The following is an 18,663-nucleotide window of genomic DNA, read 5'->3' on the forward strand; positions in this document are numbered from 1 at the left end:
CCCTGGTGTTGCGCGCGCATCTCATACAACACGCATGAAGAAATCATGTAACATGGTTTTAATGACTATGCATGCAAACGCCACACTTTGAATTTAGCCTGAAGTATTACTTTTTAGTTGTGTTGGAAAAACATATAACATGGGGATTGTTCACTTAGCCCAGCATGCTCAATAACATTTCTGCCAATCATTTCAAAAGTTGCAAAGAGGGTAGTTGAACAATTTACAGATCACTTAAGTGTCCTTGAATATACAAAATATAAAATTTTACACTGGCAATGTAAAATACAGATGTGTTTGGATTTGAAGTAAATTAGGTTAGGTGTGTTGTAGTTAGTTGCTTTAAGGGGACACTTTGATAAAAGGACTAAGAGATTATAAAAATCACAAACCACAGTTGATAGAATACATAATTTTATTGCAAAATTAATGCAATACTTTGTCAAATTTGTACATCCCTATGGAACAAACACAATGGAAAGATTTTGAACGAAGCATAATAGCCACTTTCCACTGCCTGTAATTTCAGGCACACTTTTTTAAATGTGAAACATTTCTGCTGGAGAAGCAGAAAGGAGAGATGCTACAGCTGTTATGTATGCAGAAAGATATTAAAAACTATAAGAACCCCAAGTACAAAATATACTTAAATGTTGGTTCCACATTATGTGACTGTTAAAATGCCAAATGACTTAAAATAAAAATGTTTTAACAAAAATAAAAATATTTTCACATCATAAAACCAATGTGGGCCACTCAGCTTGTACCTTATGTCCTGAAATAAAGATCACAAAATGACATGGAAAAAACAGTCAATAAAAAGCTAATTCAAACTGTTTTTGTTTTTTTTACAAGATGGCAAAACATTTATTCCATATAAACACAATCACTCAAGATCATTGCAGTAGACAAAAAGTTGAAAATGGAAGACTTAAATAATTGTTATGAAATGTAACTCATGATACTTTAATGATAAATAGGCCTAGTATTTTGAAATGGAAAACAGTTAACATGATTTACTTAGTCCATGAACTAGTGGTGAGCTCTTCATATTTTAGGAGTAAGAGTGCTAAATTAAATAATTCTAAACAAGATGAATATAATGTTGATGACACTCGTATTAACACTTGGTCACCAAGCGATTACATATTAGGATGCCCTGTTGTTCTGTTAGAATGAAATACATGACTTGATATTGTATTTTTAAATACAACATTTTTGGACAAACTTATCAAGAACTTTTCAGTTTTACAATTTCAGATTTACCCAAGACTGATCAAATCAGAAGGTTCCCCTCCTGAGTCAGGGTAGAAAGTACAGAAAATTAAGTTCACTCATTTAATATAAACATTTAAAAATGTCTTCAGGCCATGGGAATATACACTCAGTTTTGACATGAGTAATAAAAAATAAAAAAAACTATATGCACATACAAGCATCTAAAGAAATTACACTTCATAAATAAACACAAATATATAAATTCATATTTAAAAACCACTGACTGAATATTTATCCATATATAGGCTGTTAATTTGTTAAGAGAAAAATATAACACCATAAAGGCTTTTCAGAGTGTACAACTCTTAGTATTATTGCTAAGTAACCATTTTAATGCAATGTAACAAATCTACAAATAAATATGTGATTCATAAATAAATAATAAAAGTACAAAAGCAACACAAACAATGTAAATCAACGAAATTAAGGCCACCTATTCAATAGAGTTTAAAAAAAGGTAAATAATATAAACTAAAAGTCCCAACCTGTGATGGGGCATAGCTTTGGCAGCTGGGGGTTATAGCATTGGGTATAAGGCTCAAATCAATGTTCACTCATACTGTCTTGGGTCGTTTAAACTTGCTTTTCAGAGCAAACGAAACCAACGCGTATAATACTGATCTCTTCTGAACTGTAAATGTGCAGTTCATCCAATAAGGCATTTTGACACTTGAAAATGACACATTCAAGGGTAAAAAAAAAAAAAACAACAACAAAAAACACGAGAGCAATGCTCAAATTACATGATTTGCACAGTTTAAATATGAACTTAATTGTAAATTAAACACTAGTGACAGAACCATATATTACAACTGTTAATATTGAATACTTAAGTTTCAGAATGCATGTATACAACAAATTTGTTTATACTTTACATTACAATAACTTACCCTTTTTTTATGAACACAAAACACTCACAATTAAAGTCATTTGGCAGATATAACACAGAAAATCTGTATCAAAAATATTCAGAGAAAATACATTTTACTTTGGGAGTAAATATAATTTAACTTAAGAGGCATTTTTTTTAGACTCCTTCCCTTGATGGCTTTTTCTTTTCTTGGATAAAAACATAAGAGAAAGTATTTGCACGTCTCTCTATGTTCAGATAGAACCACAGTGTCCATCTTCAAATCTTCCAGTTTACTTTTCTTGGGACTCCGTATGCCTTTCCAGTAAGAGAAGAACAACCTTCCTGAAAATAGTGTCTGTTGAAGTTCAAATGTTCCTAACCCTTCTGCGGTTTGATGCTTAACAGCATGTTTCAATAGATCTGTAGAAAAAATGCCTTTATGCTGCTTTTCTTTTGAAAAAAGAAATCTCTGGCCGCACTGTTTTGTGCAAAATAAAAACATAGACATGTACATTAGAAAATGAGCATTAGATCGACTCATCTATGATAATACTGAACAATATACACAATTAAAACACTGAATATAATGTACTGTTTTCCTTTGTCTATTGTACATCTAAAATGCATCAGAAATATTTGTACCAACAATTTCCTCATATGGAAAAGAATGAGATTCTATATAAGGACAAGCTAGCAGTGGATATATCATAGCGATTATTTTGCAGCTAGGTTCCTCCATCCTTTCTTGTACTTCTTTCACTGTCAGTGTCTTGGTGGTGGTCAAGGTGGAAGGGGTGTTGACTAATTGTAGCACCAATCCAGCTGGACTAAGTACCAAGTTGATTTAACAGAGTGGACAATGGTCGCGTCTAATGCGCACACAGCTAACTAGCTAGCGGTTCCACATCGGCTACAATGAAACCCATTGGCTAGATGGACCGCTACTCAGAAGGCCACTGAAGTAACAGATCCACACATTCACTGTCATCTGGAGATCTTCCTCCTCTTGGGTTTAGGGGTCTTGACTTGTCGTTCTCTCTGTGACATCTGGTGCGCCAAAGAAATTAGGAAATAAAAATGGAACACCATCTTTAGAGACTGTAGACTCACACACATTTGGACACCCAAAGGTCATGTCTAGAGAGAGGTGTGTATATACAGTACACATAACCAAATACTATGAATCTACCCATGATGTTTAGACGTCAGAGTACTCACATTGCCTGTCATCTTATCCAGCTCGCTCATAGCCTCCTGTATAGCAGCTTCTAGGTTGTTATTCCGTTTTCCTCCACTGTAAGAAAGACAACATTTGTATTACTGTATCTGATAAAAACTACAGGAACAGATTTTATATATCTATATATCTTTTTTTATTTAACTATGCAAATTCTTATTTACAATGACAGCCTAGGAACAGTGCCTTGTTCAGGGGCAGAACAGATTTTTACCTTGTCAGCTCGGGGATTCGATCTAGCAACCTTTTGGTTACTGGCCCAATGCTCTAACCACTAGGCTACCTGCTAACCCCTAGTTCTATTTCTATCCATCTATATCCAGTCAAACCTTCGGACGCACCTAAACATTCAAGAGTTATTTGTACTATTTTCTACATCAAAACTATGATATTAAACACAAAAAATGAAACAAATATAAATATATTTGAGATTCTTCTTCTTCACCTTGATGACAGCTTTTCATTCTTTCAACCAGCTTCAAGAGGTAGTCACCTGAAATGCTTAAACAACAGTCTTGAAGGAGTTCCCAAATATGCTGAGCACTTGTTGGCAGCTTTTCCTTCACTCTGCTGTCAAACTCATCCCAAACCATCTCAATTGGGTTGAGGTTGGGTGATTGTGGAGGCCAGGTCATCTGATGCAGCACTCCATCACTCTCCTTCTTGGCCAAATAGCCCTTACACAGCCTGGAGGGGTATTTTGGGTCATTGTCCTGTTGAAAAACAAATGATAGTGGGACTAAGCGCAAACCAGATGGGATGGCAGATCGCTGCAGAATGTTGTGGTAGACATGCTGGTTAAGTGTGCCTTTAATTCTAAATAAACCACTGACAGTGTCAACAGCAAAGCACCACCACACCTCCATGCTTCACAGTAGGAACCACACATGCAGAGATCATCCGTTCACCTACTCTGCATCTCACAAAGACACGGTGGTTGGAAACAAAAATAAAAATGTGGACTAATCAGACCAAAAGGACAGATTTCCACCGGTCTAATGTCCATTGCTCGTGTTTCTTGGCCCAAGCAAGTCTCTTCTTATTGGTGTCCTTTTGTAGTGGTTTCTTTGCAGCAATTCGACTACGAAGGCCTGATTCACGCAGTCTCCCCTGAACAGTCGATGTTGAGATGTGTCTGTTACGTGAACACTTAGGTGCAATCTGAGGTGCAGTTAATTGCAGATTTCTGAGGCTGGTAATTAATTAACTTATCCTCTGCAGCAGAGGTAACTCTGGGTCTTCCTTTCCTGTGGCAATCCTCATGAGATCCAGGTTCAACATAGCGCTTCATGGTTTTTGCGACTGCACTTGAAGAAACGTTCAAAGTTCTTCAAATTTTCCAGATTGACTGACCTTCATGTCTTAAAGTAATGATGGACTGTCATTTCTGTTTGCTTATTTGAGTTGTTCTTGCCATAATATGGACTTGTTCTTTTACCAAATAGGGCCATCCTTTGTATACCACCGCTACCTTGTCACAACATAACTGATAGGCTCAAATACATTAAGGAGGAAAGAAATTTCACAAATTAACTTAAGCCACACCTGTTAATTCATATGCATTCCAGGTGACTACCTCATGAAGCTGGTTGAGAGAATGCCAAGAGTATGCAAAGCTGTCATCAAGGCAAAGGGTGGCTACTTTGAATAACCTCAAATATAAAATATATTTTGATTTGTTTAACACTTTTTTCATTACTACATGATTCCATATGTGTTATTTCATAGTTTAAGTCTTCACTATTATTCTACGATGTAGAAAATAGTAAAAAAATAAAGAAAAACACTTGAATAAGTAGCTGTGTCAACTTTTGACTGGTACTGTATTTTTTTGAATGAAATATACTCCAGTCTGAACTTAAACAATTAAAACCAGGTAGAAAGTGTGTAGAAATAAGAATACACATATATATTTTTTTAAATGATCTAACCTCTGGACATATTTTCTTAAATCACAGTATTTTCAATATTTATTAGCAGCGCTATTTAGCGGATTTGGTTGATTTTGTTGTCTCAAACTAGTGAGCTTGACATTCTTCATCAAGAATTTGGGAAATTGCAATTATTGATAATGAACAGGTGGGACTGTTGTTCTCATTATGTAAACTGGTGCATTTACTATCAACAATGCATTAAACCTAGTTGTCCAGATTTTTGGCATTTTGGCTAAACAAATAATAGCAATGTGAATATTGGAGCGTGACAAATAACCTGGTTCAATTTGCATCCAGAGACTAAACCAGTTGAGAACCACTGATTAGGGTAAGTAACTTACTTTCTAGTTATTTTGTTTGATTTGTGTAGGGTCTCCAGATCCTCTGTTAGTGTCCTCTGGAAATTGTCTGACTCTACCTGAGGGCAAGTAGAAAAAAACATTACCAAAACACTGACCGGGAGAATAAAACCAAAACTTTACCAAAGGATCATCTGCATGAGAGTGTTAAGGCAGCCAAGTGAAACCAAAAGAACATTACCCTGTTCTCAGGATAGGAGTTCTAAATGAGTTTGCAGAATGACTCGTGTCTAAGCAATGACTTCAATTTAACACTCAATAATCACAACAATTCAACTTCAATAAAGCCTCATTGTCTTATGACTAACTGGCAAGCTTCTTTAATTAAACACACGACAGAGAATTCAACAGTTTTCTAATTAAAAGAGGCAGCATTTTCTCCTACCTTTCTAAACTGCTTTCAATTTCTGTTTTACTCAACACAAGGGTGTCAAATTTATTCAAATAGCTGTCCACACACAGGCCTATAAAAAGGATGGGTGTGGCAAATTCATCCACCACTGCATATTATATGTAAGGTCAAACTAGGCAAGAACCCAAACTGAAATAACACCTAGTCCAAATGTTAGCCTAAATTAACGTGTCACATTAAAAATATAAAAGCAGATTCCCCAAATCACAAATAGAAGAGCCTGGACAGTAGTTTTGAAAATAATAATAATAATAATGGGCACAATAGGCTGTAAATAAATTCAAGCAATGGATGTCGACAGAAGTGAAAATGGGGGTGAAACAACTAATTCTTTGGCATCTCTGAGGCCGTTGGCAGTGCCACAGAGCAGAAATAGTTTTTGAATGCAGAACACCTGAGTTGTTCTCTTTCCCTGCCATGCTCCTTGTGAAGAATATAATATCCTTCAGGGACATGCCATGCCTAATGTCTGCACATTTTAAAACTCCTTTCTTATACAAAGCATTATCAAAAGGTATGGTGCACAACAGTAGTAGCAGCAAAAGTGTAATGTAAAATAGTGTTGTAACTGAGGGTGGAATTGTGGCGGAGACCTCCACTTCCTTATCTGCTGTAGTCATGTGACCAATCATAATCACACAACACTGACAATACAATAATCTCACTTTGCCCTGTATGCTGTTCACCATCCCAAGGGAGTACATGTGCCCCTCGCTCCCCATCTTGCCTGGCCATGGAGGGAAGCCTTTGCCCTGGCCCCAGAGCAGCTCTCCCGGGTAGTGGGTCTGAGTTCTTGGCCTGTGGTGGAGCTGGAGCCCCTCACTGGAGGAGGGCGAGTCCCCAGGCTTCAGGTCCTCCTCGCCGCTCAGGCTCCCGTTCAGGTGCCCATTGTAATACCTGTTGTAGCAGTGCCCGTTGAGTTGGCCGTTCAGATGTCCGTTGAAGAGGCTGGAGTCCTTGGTGAAGTGGCCCTCTGGTGGGGACAGGCTGGGGTGTCTGGGTCTTCCCGAGGTGTGAACCCTACCGTTGCCGTTCATATGGGCATACATACCACTGGGGACTTGCAGTGGTGTTTGATCCTGGGGGCCTAAGTGGGCCTGACCTTTGGGCCTTTCTGGGTAGGTGCTGTTTCTGCCCTGGACTAAGGAAAGCTGTTGGAGGGGCTCGTCATCACGCCACAGACCAGCCTGCTCCTTGCCCGCCACCTCTCCGTCCCATTGTCTTCTCTGGGCTCCACGTCGAGGCGAATAGAATCTTGTAGGAGATTCCATGGCAACGGGGGAGAAGATGTTGTTCCGTTCAGGGGTCTTCTTGCGGGGCCGGCCTAACTTGGGATGGTGTCGGTGCTCCGGCACTGGCTCCCGATATGAGCGGAGGGGGCCGGTGTGGATGACAGAGTTGACCGCATGGGAGAGGTCAACAGGCTCGCAGACAACAGTAGCAGCGAAGGAACTGCTACCACCCGCTGATGTAATGACATTAGACGTGCTCTTGCTGGCCATGCCCATCGCTTCCCTGTGGATAGGATCAATAACTTCTCCCCCACCACTGTGAAGGCCCTGGGGAGACTGGTATTCTCGATGACTCTCCTGGAGGCAAGGGGCACTGGGTTGGGACATGGACATAATCCCCGGTCGACTCATCATAGCTCTGTTGGGCTGTGGAATCCTCTCAGGCAAACCCCCCTATAACAAAAAGAGGGGGAGAAGGGCTGTTATGTTGACAGTAAATCAACAATAATCATCCTTAAAAATACAACACTAATCCAAATACACAGAAAGTAAGAGAAAATAAGGCTGAAACAGACCAGGAACACATCAGCCTGAACACATTAGCCTGACCTGGAATCTCTGAAGGAGGCTGTTCATGGGGTTGGAGGCAGCACCACCAGGGAGAGGGGCAACAGGATGGGAGCCCTGGCTCTGGAACCTGTGGAGCTGCTGGCTCTGTATGGAGTGACGACCCAGACCCTGAACAAGCTGTTGCTGTGTATTGGCTTGGCTGCTCCTGATGAGAGACTGGAGACTCTCCTCTTGGGCCTGCCTCAGCTCACAGCTCAGAGAACTACTGACCTCAACTGTACAGGGAGGGAGAGAGAGAGGTGTCAGAGATTACAAAGAAACAGAAGAGGGGTGAGAAAGTTGGGAGAATGAGGAGTGAAGTGAGGGATTAGGTGTGTGGAGGGAGATCTGATCATGAGTGAAGTGAGGAAGGGAGAGTCTAGGGAGATCTGATTATGAGGTCAACACAGCTCCAAGCTAACGGAGGCTTTTCCAAGATAAGCAAACACTGAAGTGTTGAAACTTGGCAAACTACAGACAACAACTGGAGACCTAACAGACTGACTCTGTGACGATCACAAAAAGCAGGGGATTCTCTGAGAGGAAGTAGTGAAGGGGGGGTCACTTGGGAATAGCACAATTACTCCAAATAAGACAATTACCTGTGGTAATTGGAAGAGGATGTGTTGAAATACAAAGAGACAGTAAAAGAGAGTAGTGTGGTCATAAAAACAAGCCCAAAATGTACTCCCATTTACTTCCTTTGATTTGTGAGGACTTGATTGAACAAATATGAAAGAAAAAGGAAACCGACAAGACAAGTGAGAAAAGAAAACAATGTTGTTGAGATGAAAACAAAAGGGGTCAACTGGGGTTCATTTGGGCTTTTCCTGACTACACACTGACTTCAGACCAAATATAGGTGTTTTTAGATAAGATGGCCACTGACTCTTAAATCAATCAGGATATAAAATTTGAACGTACACTTCTAGAACTCGAGCCATATGCCTAGATGGATATCCATACATTACCTCAAAACTGTCAGCAAGGGTATGGTGTAGAACAGGAGAAGTAGTCAACAATAGCAGTCAGTGACAACATTAGGAGTCTATTGCTATTGAAATAAAAAGGTTCATTTAACAAAAACAGATGACAAACCTCAACAAAGTAGCCAGTAGCCACCATGATCCGCTAACTTTGACGGTTTCGGAGGACATTTGCTGAATCCACAGAGCTTGGACAGGAAGTGAATGTGATCATATGTGTGGAGCTCCTGTATCGAAACAGAAATGCATCCATGTTTATGGATGTGTGGCACATCTCTCACTGTAAGGGCATTGGCTTGTCCAGGTGAAAGTGCTCCCTACTCTCTGGCAGATAGCTAGTGACTAGACACTACTATAAAAGTGTATAAAATACAAGATTCCACCTACTGTAATTAGCTTACGCTAAAAGGGTTCATCTGTCTAGATACATTCGACTCCTGATAATTGCACATCAAAAGGAAATGCAATTTCCCTTCAAGGAGAGTGCTTCTCACTAGTCCCAATTCAAATTCTTAATTTTCTCATGCCACCGCCTGCTATCTGCATTCACAACAATCCCAAGCTGTTGCATACATCAGGAGTGGACTGTACGCCATTTAAAATCAGACTAGGGCTAAGAGAATGTGTCAAGACTAAATGCCATAACTAAACCTTTACTTACTACGTATCATTTCAGAATAAAATGACAGAGACAATAAGTATATGGTGGCAGAGCTGGTATCCTACTCATCTACCCAACTACCTACAACCATTAAGATTAGAGCTGGGATGATACACCAAAAATGATCTGACACCGACCATACCGACCACTTATCGCAGACATTTTTGCTGATATCGTTCATTGCAATAGGTAGCCTATACTAGAGAAATGTGAAGATTGAAATGAAATAAGTTCTCTAACATAGGTGATTGTTAAAGAGACAATTGATGGCTACAACCCTCAAACTAGTAGTAGTATAAAGAATAATAATAATAATAATAATAATAAACAGTGATGGTTCACATTGTAATAAAGGTATCCTTTGGTTTATCATTATGGCATCAACTCAGGCAATCTATAACCATATGGATTTTTGTCCATATCGCCCAGCTCTAATTAAGATCAAATCCCAATCTCAGTAATTCAGATTAAATATTACATTACTTGTTTACAAGAACCACTGTTCTCATTTTCCATGACCCCCTCGCCCATCCTTCGCTCTCTAAGAGCAGGACTGTAGGTTACTAGAGGCTAGCTCCAGGACACAGACATTAGCCAAGAGGACGCACACAGCCGTCTGATACACGAACCAGTGACGCGTGGCTAGTGGCGCTTCTAGGGCTCTCAGTCACAGACTGTCACCCATAGCATTGCAGAGGCCTGGCTGCAGACCACAGAGGACATAGCAAGGAAGTGCATTCCACAACACTGAGGTCTCTCCACTCACTGTCTAAAGGCTGATTACAATGACACAGATAGAAAGTAGGTCTACTGTTTACAGTAGAACAACCTCTAGCATAATACTTGATCATCTAACTTGGTGAGTCATTGTTATTGTTGTTTGGTCTTCTATCATTTCATACAATGAGAAACACACTTGATCATAATAGCCAAGATGGGAGAGTTGGGTTTCAGGTCAAAGCATTGCTGAAAAGATGACTTAGTTGAGCTGAAAATGGGTTAAAGAAATTAGAGCCAAAACAAACAAACAAAAAAAGCACAAACAATAAGGCCTGATGTGAGAAATACAAGTTGAAAAACATCAAAATGTTTTATCTGCCTGCTTGTACAAAATGTTTGCCTTTAAAAGAGGTCTTGCACAGGCTTAAAATACTTCACTTTTATTTGGCTGTGCAGCAGAAAATGTTTTGCAGTCAGCTCAATGTTGAAAGCTTCTAAAAGAGCACAAGTGACAAAGACGTCAACAAAATGAGATTGAACTGAATGAAAAGGACAAAGAGTTATGTAAAGAAATAATACAAAATAGTATTTTTTTGTGATCATTGTAATAAAGTAGGCTAATGTACACTACGTTAAAAAAGTTTGGGGTCACTAAGAAATGTCCTGTTTTTTTTTGTAAATTAAAATAACATCAAATTGATCATAAATACAGGGTAGATATTATTAATGTTGTAAATTACTACTGTAGCTGGAAACGGCAGATTTTTAATGGAATATCTACATAGGTATAGAGGCCCATTATCAGCAACCATCACTCCTGTGTTCCAAAGGCACGTTGTGTTAACGAATCCAAGTTTATCATTTTAAAAGGCTAACTGATCATTAGAAAACCCTTTTGCAATTATGTTATCACAGCTAAAAACTGTTGTCCTGATTAAATAAGCAATAAAACTGGCCTTCTTTAGACTAGTTGAGTATCTGGAGCATCAGCATTTGTGGGTTCGATAACAGGCTCAAAATGGCAAGAAACAAAGAACTTTCTTCTGAAACTCGTCAGTCTATTCTTGTTCTGAGAAATGAAGGCTATTCCATGCGAGAAATTGGCAAGAAACTGAAGATCTCGTACAACGATGTGTAATACTCCCTTCACAGAACAGCACAAACAGGCTCTAACCTGAATAGAAAGAGGAGTGGGAGGCCCCGGTGCACAACTGAGCAGAAGGACAAGTACATTAGTGTCTAGTTTGAGAAACAGACGCCTCACAAGTCTTCAACTGGCAGCTTCATTAAATAGTACCCGCAAATCACCAATCTGCTGTTTCCAGCTACAATAGTCATTTACAACATTAACAATGTCTACACTGTATTTCTGATAATTTGATGTTATTTTAATGGACAAAAAAACATGCTTTTCTTTCAAAAACAAGGACATTTCTAAGTGACCCAAACTTTTTTACTGAACGATAGTGTATATCCAATTATTTGCAACACTAGAACAAAAACTATACCAGTTCTCCATAAGGGTGCACAATAAATTACTGTCCTTCGCTTAACCACCAAAAACGTGTAGGTAGAGACTATTGACTTAAAACATCATAATATAAATCTATGATTTTGCTAAACACTTAGGATAAGAGGACAAAAAAAGTCAACAAAATCAAGAAACAGCTGCTTACCTGACTTAGAGAGGGCTTGGACACTGCCATTGGACATCATGGGAGGCAATCCTGCCCTGCCTCTGAAGTGGGGGTTGCCTTGCACCTGGGATGGTTTCTGATAATGTCCAAACTGCTGCTGCTGGTGAGAGTTTGGGTTGTCCTGCATTGACCCCATGGCTGCATGTTGTCTACCACCGTAACCCAGCACCCCAACGTTCCCAGCTAAGGCGGGATCCTGCATTACGTTCATTGGCCCGTTAAACTGCTCCGTGTTTAGAGCTTGGCCTGAAATCTGACCTTCGTTGTTCATGTTCTGGGAGAAAGGGACCAACGCTCTGCCCTGGAGCTGAGGCCCCCGCAAGCTCTGCTGTAAAGCTGACATATGAGGCAAAGCTTCCTCCAAGAAAGGAGATTTGCTGGAACGGGCTGGGCTGTGGCCCACGTGGCTTGGCCCATTATGGGCACTCTGGTGGCTCATGGACTGGAGTAGCTGGGCCATGGAGGTGTTTGGGGGCAGGCTACCCTGCTGAAACATTCTCCTCAAAGGCTCTGGAAAGCTAGCCGAACTTGATCCTGAGCCACCCATTGGATGTTTGAGCACGTCAAAAGCCCTGTCATTGTTGATGCCACCACCGCTGACATCATTGGACAGTTTCCGCTTGCGATTCGCCTCTCTCTGCTGAGCCATACCCATGAGTTTGTCTCTTAATGCTGCTCTTCCGGTTTGAACCTCGCTCGCCAACGGCCCAGGATTAGGTAGATATCGCTGGTTTAAAGTGCTGTGTCCATCTAGGTTCCCACCTCTGCCTCCACCAACCAGTCCTGGGTGTCCCAAACCGCTGCCACTGTGAGCCTCTGTGCCTGCAGCCGCTGCGCTGTCGGGATGTTTGTTTTGATTCACTAGCTGTGCTTTGGCTGCGGCTGACAGAAGACTGCTGGCTGGGAAGGAAGCAGGATTCTGCTGATCTAGCATCTTGTTAAGGGGCATTCCTACCGAGTGATTCCTTTGAAGGACACTATCAGAACCAGGAGCTGGAGGGCACATGGAGTTGGAATGCCTGCTTAGACTACTTTTCATCCCCCCTGGCAGGTAATTGGGGTTATCGTTCAAGTGATGGAGTTTGTCCATCTTATATGAACTTGGCGGCATTGCAGGTCGAGGGGACCCCAAGGAGGCCCGAGGGGACCGGGGAAGTGGCTTTGAACCCCCACAAGGAACCTGGAGCCCCGTGGGGTGAGCGAAGCTCCCATGTTCAGAAGATCCGGAGGAGCAACGTGAACGGTGGGGTGACTCCTCCATCCTGGTAAGGACAGGCCCAGCCATATGTACCGGGGACACAATAGGCGAGGACGAGACCGATGAAGGGGTAGGGTGGTGCTGTACCCTCTGGCCATGCCCAACATGTCCAGACTTCCCAGTTGGTAAAGGCAGGTTGCTGGGCAAAGGGACACTGGTAGGGGGGATGTTTACATTCATTGGTGGTACCTGAGAATGGGCACTGTGTTGGAGGCCAGATACATTTGACACTAAGGGACCCTGGCTTGGAGCCTTGCTTGGAATGGGGTCCAGGATACCAAGAGGGTCCATCTCAGAGGAAGGAGGGAGCTGAGACAGGGACAAGTGCGACTGTGGGTGTGGATGGCATGCAGGCTGGAGCTTATGTTGAAAGTTGTTGTGGGGGAAGCTGTAGAAGGGCTTCTGCATATTGGGGCTTTTGGCATTGACAGGTACATTAGTCCTTCCTGCTATGGCACACGAAGGCTGGGTGGCCGAAGGCGAGCCGTGGAGTAGAACACTAGGTGGTGAGAGAGGTGTAAAACGATCACCGTTCATAAGGACAGAGCTTGGGCTGCAAACTCCATGAAAACCAAGCATGTTGGGCTCAGGACTCCCCAGAAGTTCAGTCCTTGGGGAGGGAGTCCCATCACCATAATGCTGCGAGCCACATGAGGTGGAGGAGGGGCTGAGCAGGACACTGTGGCGGATACGATAGGGAGACCGTTGTTGACTACAGCGATCACTTCCCCCCAGTCTTGTCCTGCTGTAGCCAGAGTACGGATCTCTCTGAGGAGAACCCAGTTCATGGTTATAGTACCGTTGACCAGGTATTGTCATCTTGTTGGGTGGACCATCGTACATATTGTTCTTTATTGCTGGATGACTCATAGGACCCACCGTCGCCGAACCTACAAAGCAGAGTAATATTGTTCATATTAGTAATCTCAGTTAGTAGTCATCTTAGTTTTGTCAAGTAGATATTACAGATCAAAATTGAGATGATTCCGAGTGACTCACTCAGCATTTTTCCATTCTGAACTTGCAACTACACAAATAGTGCTTAATTGACAACAGACACCTTATATTTACAGCAAACAGTTAGATAACAGCAGATGAGCAGACTGGACGTTATGGAAATATAATCTAGCTGATATGTGTATGCATGTTCAGACAGTGTCACATTTTTGCTTCTCTTTTATAACACAATGCTGACAGGGCACAATGCAGCACAGCAGCTGTAAAAAATGCTGCACGGAACAGAGCATTTCTGAGAGAGCTGATCTCAATCTGTCATAAAGATATTGTCTTTCATTTTAATTTCTCCATGGCATATGGAAAAACGGAACAAAACTTGCTGAGAATGCACAGATGCTCACGTCATCATATCTAATCACACCCCACTGGAGGGTAAAAGCAATTGAATGGCAATCAAATGCTGTAAGATATTGAACTTCATTATCAACCAATAAGCTATATGAATGGTTGGATTGTTATAATATAAATAATAATCATTTAGCAGATGCTTTTATCCAAAGTGACTTAGACATGTGTGCATACATTTCACGTATTGCTGGCCCCGGGAATCAAATCCACTATCGTGGCGTTGCAAGAGTCATGCTTTACCAACTGAGCTACAGAGGACCAGGGGGCAAGCTTGCCTCTCAAATTGAGAAATAACTTCCACATACCAGTGCCACTACCGTGACTAGCCAGAGCCAGCGAGGGGTGCAGTGACTCCATGTTCCTGTGCAGTGTCGCCGTGGCAATGATCTTCCTCTTGTGGATACACAGCTTGGTGAAATCGGCATCAGCTCGTATATCCTCAGCCATCCTATGCTTGACCGCCGCCCCGGGGTCAAAGCTGAATACCTGAGGGGGGGGGGGTGAAAGATGTTAGCGTGTGTAAGTCGCTACTGCTATAACATACGTGTCACCTCTCTCCTCCAACCCTGGCTACAGTTAGAAGTGTGTTAGTGTTCAGTAGCATGCGCAGTGCGTTTTCCCTTGAACTTTATGACCCAGCTACCAGGAGTGGCCCCATCACACACCCACAAACATCTCCTGGCTGGCTCACCTCGTGAACGGTGAGAGGACACTCCAGGCCACACTTGCAGGTGCCATCAGTCAGCAGGTAGCTCTTCACCTGCTCCAGACAGGCTAACACAGAGCCACTGGGACTGGAAAGTGGAAGAAGAGAAGTTCTGTGACTGACCAACGTTAACGGCATACAGTAGCACAACCATACAGTAGCTACATAAAGACAGTCTGCATCAGAAATTGCCCCCTATTCCCTAAAGTGGTTCTGGTCAAAAGTAGTGCACTATACAGGGAATAGGGTACCATATGGGACACATCCATACACATTCAATTATATCAAAATGGCCTGGATAAAGTAAATCAGGCACAGCAAAAGAAGCAAAGCTCACAAAATATGGGAGGGCCACATTACCACGACAACGGCTCACCTCACAATGACAACAAGAGTGTCATCAGCTTAAAAGGCTTGTTTCTGGAGAATTTTATTTTTTATTTTTTTACAAGCGTCACACCAAAAAAAAAAAAGATCTTAATGAAAGTATGGGAGTGAAAAGTAGCTGACGCGTGGAGAATTATGGTGCCATAAAACACAGATCCCGACAGCGTTTCACAGTTTTTCAAAGGACACAATTTTCTCTGTATAATACAGTCACTGTTCTCAAACATGCTTCCCCTCAAGGACATGTAGCCCAGATCTGCTCACCAGAAAGGGAATATACTTCCACATGAAGAGGGAGGGAGGGTGGCAATATTGGATTCTGGAAGGTGTTATGCTCGACTGGCCCTGGTATTGAAACGCTTCTCTTCACTACAGCTCATGGACAGACAATATTGATAATAACCATCATGTCAAAGAAAATTTGGAGTCACGCAATGTGGTGTATAGTCCTCCCCACTTAGACTCAGGAAACCACACAGTTTATTAGACTACAGATATTAATAACTTATTCTAACTTCTTATGGATAGGGGGCAGCATTTTCACGTTTGGATGAAAAGCGTGCCCAGAGTAAACTGCCTCCTACTCAGTCCCAGATGCTAATATATGCATATTATTAAAAAAACACTGACATTTCTAAAACTGTTTGAATGATGTCTGTGAGTATAAAAATAACTCATACGGCAGGCAAAAACCTGAGAAAAAAAATTCAACCAGGGCATGGGAAATCTGAGGTTTGTAGGTTTTCAACTCAGCCCCTATTAAATATACAGTGGGATATGGGTCATCTTGCACATCCTAAGGCTTCCACTAGATGTCAATAGTTTTTAGAACGTTGTTTCAGGCTTCTACTGTGAAGGGGGGCTGAATGAGAGGTGAATGAGTCAGAGGTCTGCCAGCAGCCTCAGTCTCGTGATGCGTGGTCATGAGAAAGTTACCTCTCGTTCCATTGCTTTTCTACAGACATAGAATTCTCCGGTTGGGACATTATTGAACATTTATGATAAGAACATCCTAAAGATTGATTCTATACATCGTTTGATTTGTTTCTACGGCCAGACATTTCCGCTGGACTTGCCCGTGCCTCGTGAGTTTCGATTTGTTTACTAAACGCCCTAACAAAAGGACGAATTTGGACATAAATGGACTTTATGGAACAAATCAAACATTTATTGTGGAACTGGGATTCCTAGTAGTGCATTCTGCCGAAGATCAAAAGGTACATGAATATTTATAATGCTATTTCTGACTTATGTTGACTCCAACATGGCAGATATATTCTTGGGTTGTGTATGTCCTCTGAGCGCCATACTCCGATTATTGCATGGTTTGCTTTTTCCGTAAAGTTTTTTTGAAATCTGACACAGCGGTTGCATTTAAAGTATATCTTTAAATCTGTAAATAACACTTGTATCTTTTAATGTTTATTATGAGTATTTCTGTGATTTGATGTGGCCCTGTGCAAATTCACAGGATATTTTGGAGGCAAAGCCAAATGTAAACCAAGGTTTTTGGATATAAATATGAACTTGATCGAACAAAACATACATGACTTGTGTAACATGTTGTCCCGGGAGTGTCATCAGATGAAGAATATCAAAGGTTAGTGATTCATTTAATCAATATTTCTGCTTTTTGTGACTCCTCTGCTTGGAAAATCGCTGTATGCTTTCTGTGACTCGTTGCTGACCCAACATAATGATATGTTCTGCTTTCGCCGAAAAGCTTTTTTGAAATCGGACACGGTGGTTGGATTAACAAAAATTTTATCTTTAAAATGGGGCCTAATACTTGTATTATTGAGAAAATTGAATTAATAAATTTCTGTTGGTTGAATTTGGCAGAACCCCAATCCTAGACAGGTTAACTTCACTGGGTGGTGAAAGTGCATGGTGATGAGCTTGATGTTGCTTAAATATTGAGAGTCTTATTCTGGTGACATGATCATCTATGCTTGGCTGCCATTTGACAAATAAAAATATTCTCGCTCTTATCCATCATCTCATCATGTAGACTAGTCTACCCACACAGCCTACCCGCACTGTATCATCAAGCTGTTGGCTCGAGCATAGGTGCCCAGACCAGAGCAGGCAGATACAATTAGGGTTGCAAAGGGTCAGAAGCTTCCCTGTACATTTCCGGAATTTTCCCAGATTTTTTCCATGGGAAGTTAAGCCCGGGAATTGGGGTATTTTGCTTAAATTCATTTAAAAAAAAAGTTAACTTATAACAGTGAACCTTTTTTGTGGGATACACATAAGGCAATTCTAGGTCTTGTAGCATATTTTGGTTAAACTATTCCCAATTCAATGGAATTACAACCCTCTGCATTCACAGTGCATGGGGTGAATATATTTCATATGACTTACATTATTTTTTGTTAACAAGTAAATAGTAGCCTACTGCAAAGTGTGTTTAAATCATATCTAACTTAACAATTTCTGCAGTTAGTTTTTGCTACCTTGTGGATTTTAGCTTGCTTGAGCCTGCTAACTGAGGAGTGTTAATTCACCTGTTTCCATTCATGTTTCATTTTAAAACATTTATCTTACAAAGGAGTTGTTTAACTGCTTAATTATTTATCTGTACATGGAATTGTATTTGGGTTTTTTGAAATCCATTTTTCCTAATCTTTACAGAAAAAACACCATCTGATGTGGAGACATTTCACTGCAGCTAATGTAGAAGGAAAAGCGGTGTACATTTGCAAATACTGTGCCAAATCAGATGTGAAGAATGCAACAAAGATGCAGAATCATCTGGCCAAGTGCATAAAGTTCCCTCAGCGCTCACAACACGCAACCTCCGACAAAAGTCCCTCTACTTCTATTCGAGGTGAAAATGATGAATCAGAGACCTCATCGATAGCAACAGTCCATGGTCCTCCTGGAATCAGAAGTTTATATGACTCAATGGAGGAACGTAGTCAGAGAAATGCTGATGAATGTCTTGCTCGAACTGCGTATGGAAC

The 18,663-nt window shown here is 41.2% G+C and overlaps 1 protein-coding gene across 5 annotated transcripts in view; it reads right to left on the reverse strand.

Annotated features, from left to right (window-relative positions):
- Nucleotides 1–401: 401 nt before the first annotated feature.
- Nucleotides 402–18,663, reverse strand: part of LOC135547652 (methyl-CpG-binding domain protein 5-like) — a 44,984-nt gene continuing 26,722 nt past the window's right edge. Inside the window, exons 3-10 of one of the 5 annotated variants that reach the window (XM_064976839.1) lie at nt 15,293–15,395; nt 14,907–15,087; nt 11,958–14,126; nt 7,915–8,150; nt 6,739–7,758; nt 5,644–5,720; nt 3,350–3,425; nt 402–3,178 (exon numbers count right to left, since the gene is read on the reverse strand). In XM_064976839.1, coding sequence (XP_064832911.1) covers nt 3,116–3,178; nt 3,350–3,425; nt 5,644–5,720; nt 6,739–7,758; nt 7,915–8,150; nt 11,958–14,126; nt 14,907–15,087; nt 15,293–15,395 — 3,925 coding nt within the window. In that variant the 3' untranslated portion in view covers nt 402–3,115. Of the gene's footprint in view, nt 3,179–3,343; nt 3,426–3,863; nt 4,082–5,643; nt 5,721–5,750; nt 7,759–7,914; nt 8,151–11,957; nt 14,127–14,906; nt 15,088–15,292; nt 15,396–18,663 lie in introns of those variants that run through there. The other 4 variants (XM_064976842.1, XM_064976840.1, XM_064976843.1 and 1 more) reach the window with 4 other exon arrangements.

This window comes from Oncorhynchus masou, chromosome 10, assembly GCF_036934945.1.
Source record: "Oncorhynchus masou masou isolate Uvic2021 chromosome 10, UVic_Omas_1.1, whole genome shotgun sequence".
NCBI classification, from domain to species: domain Eukaryota; kingdom Metazoa; phylum Chordata; class Actinopteri; order Salmoniformes; family Salmonidae; genus Oncorhynchus; species Oncorhynchus masou.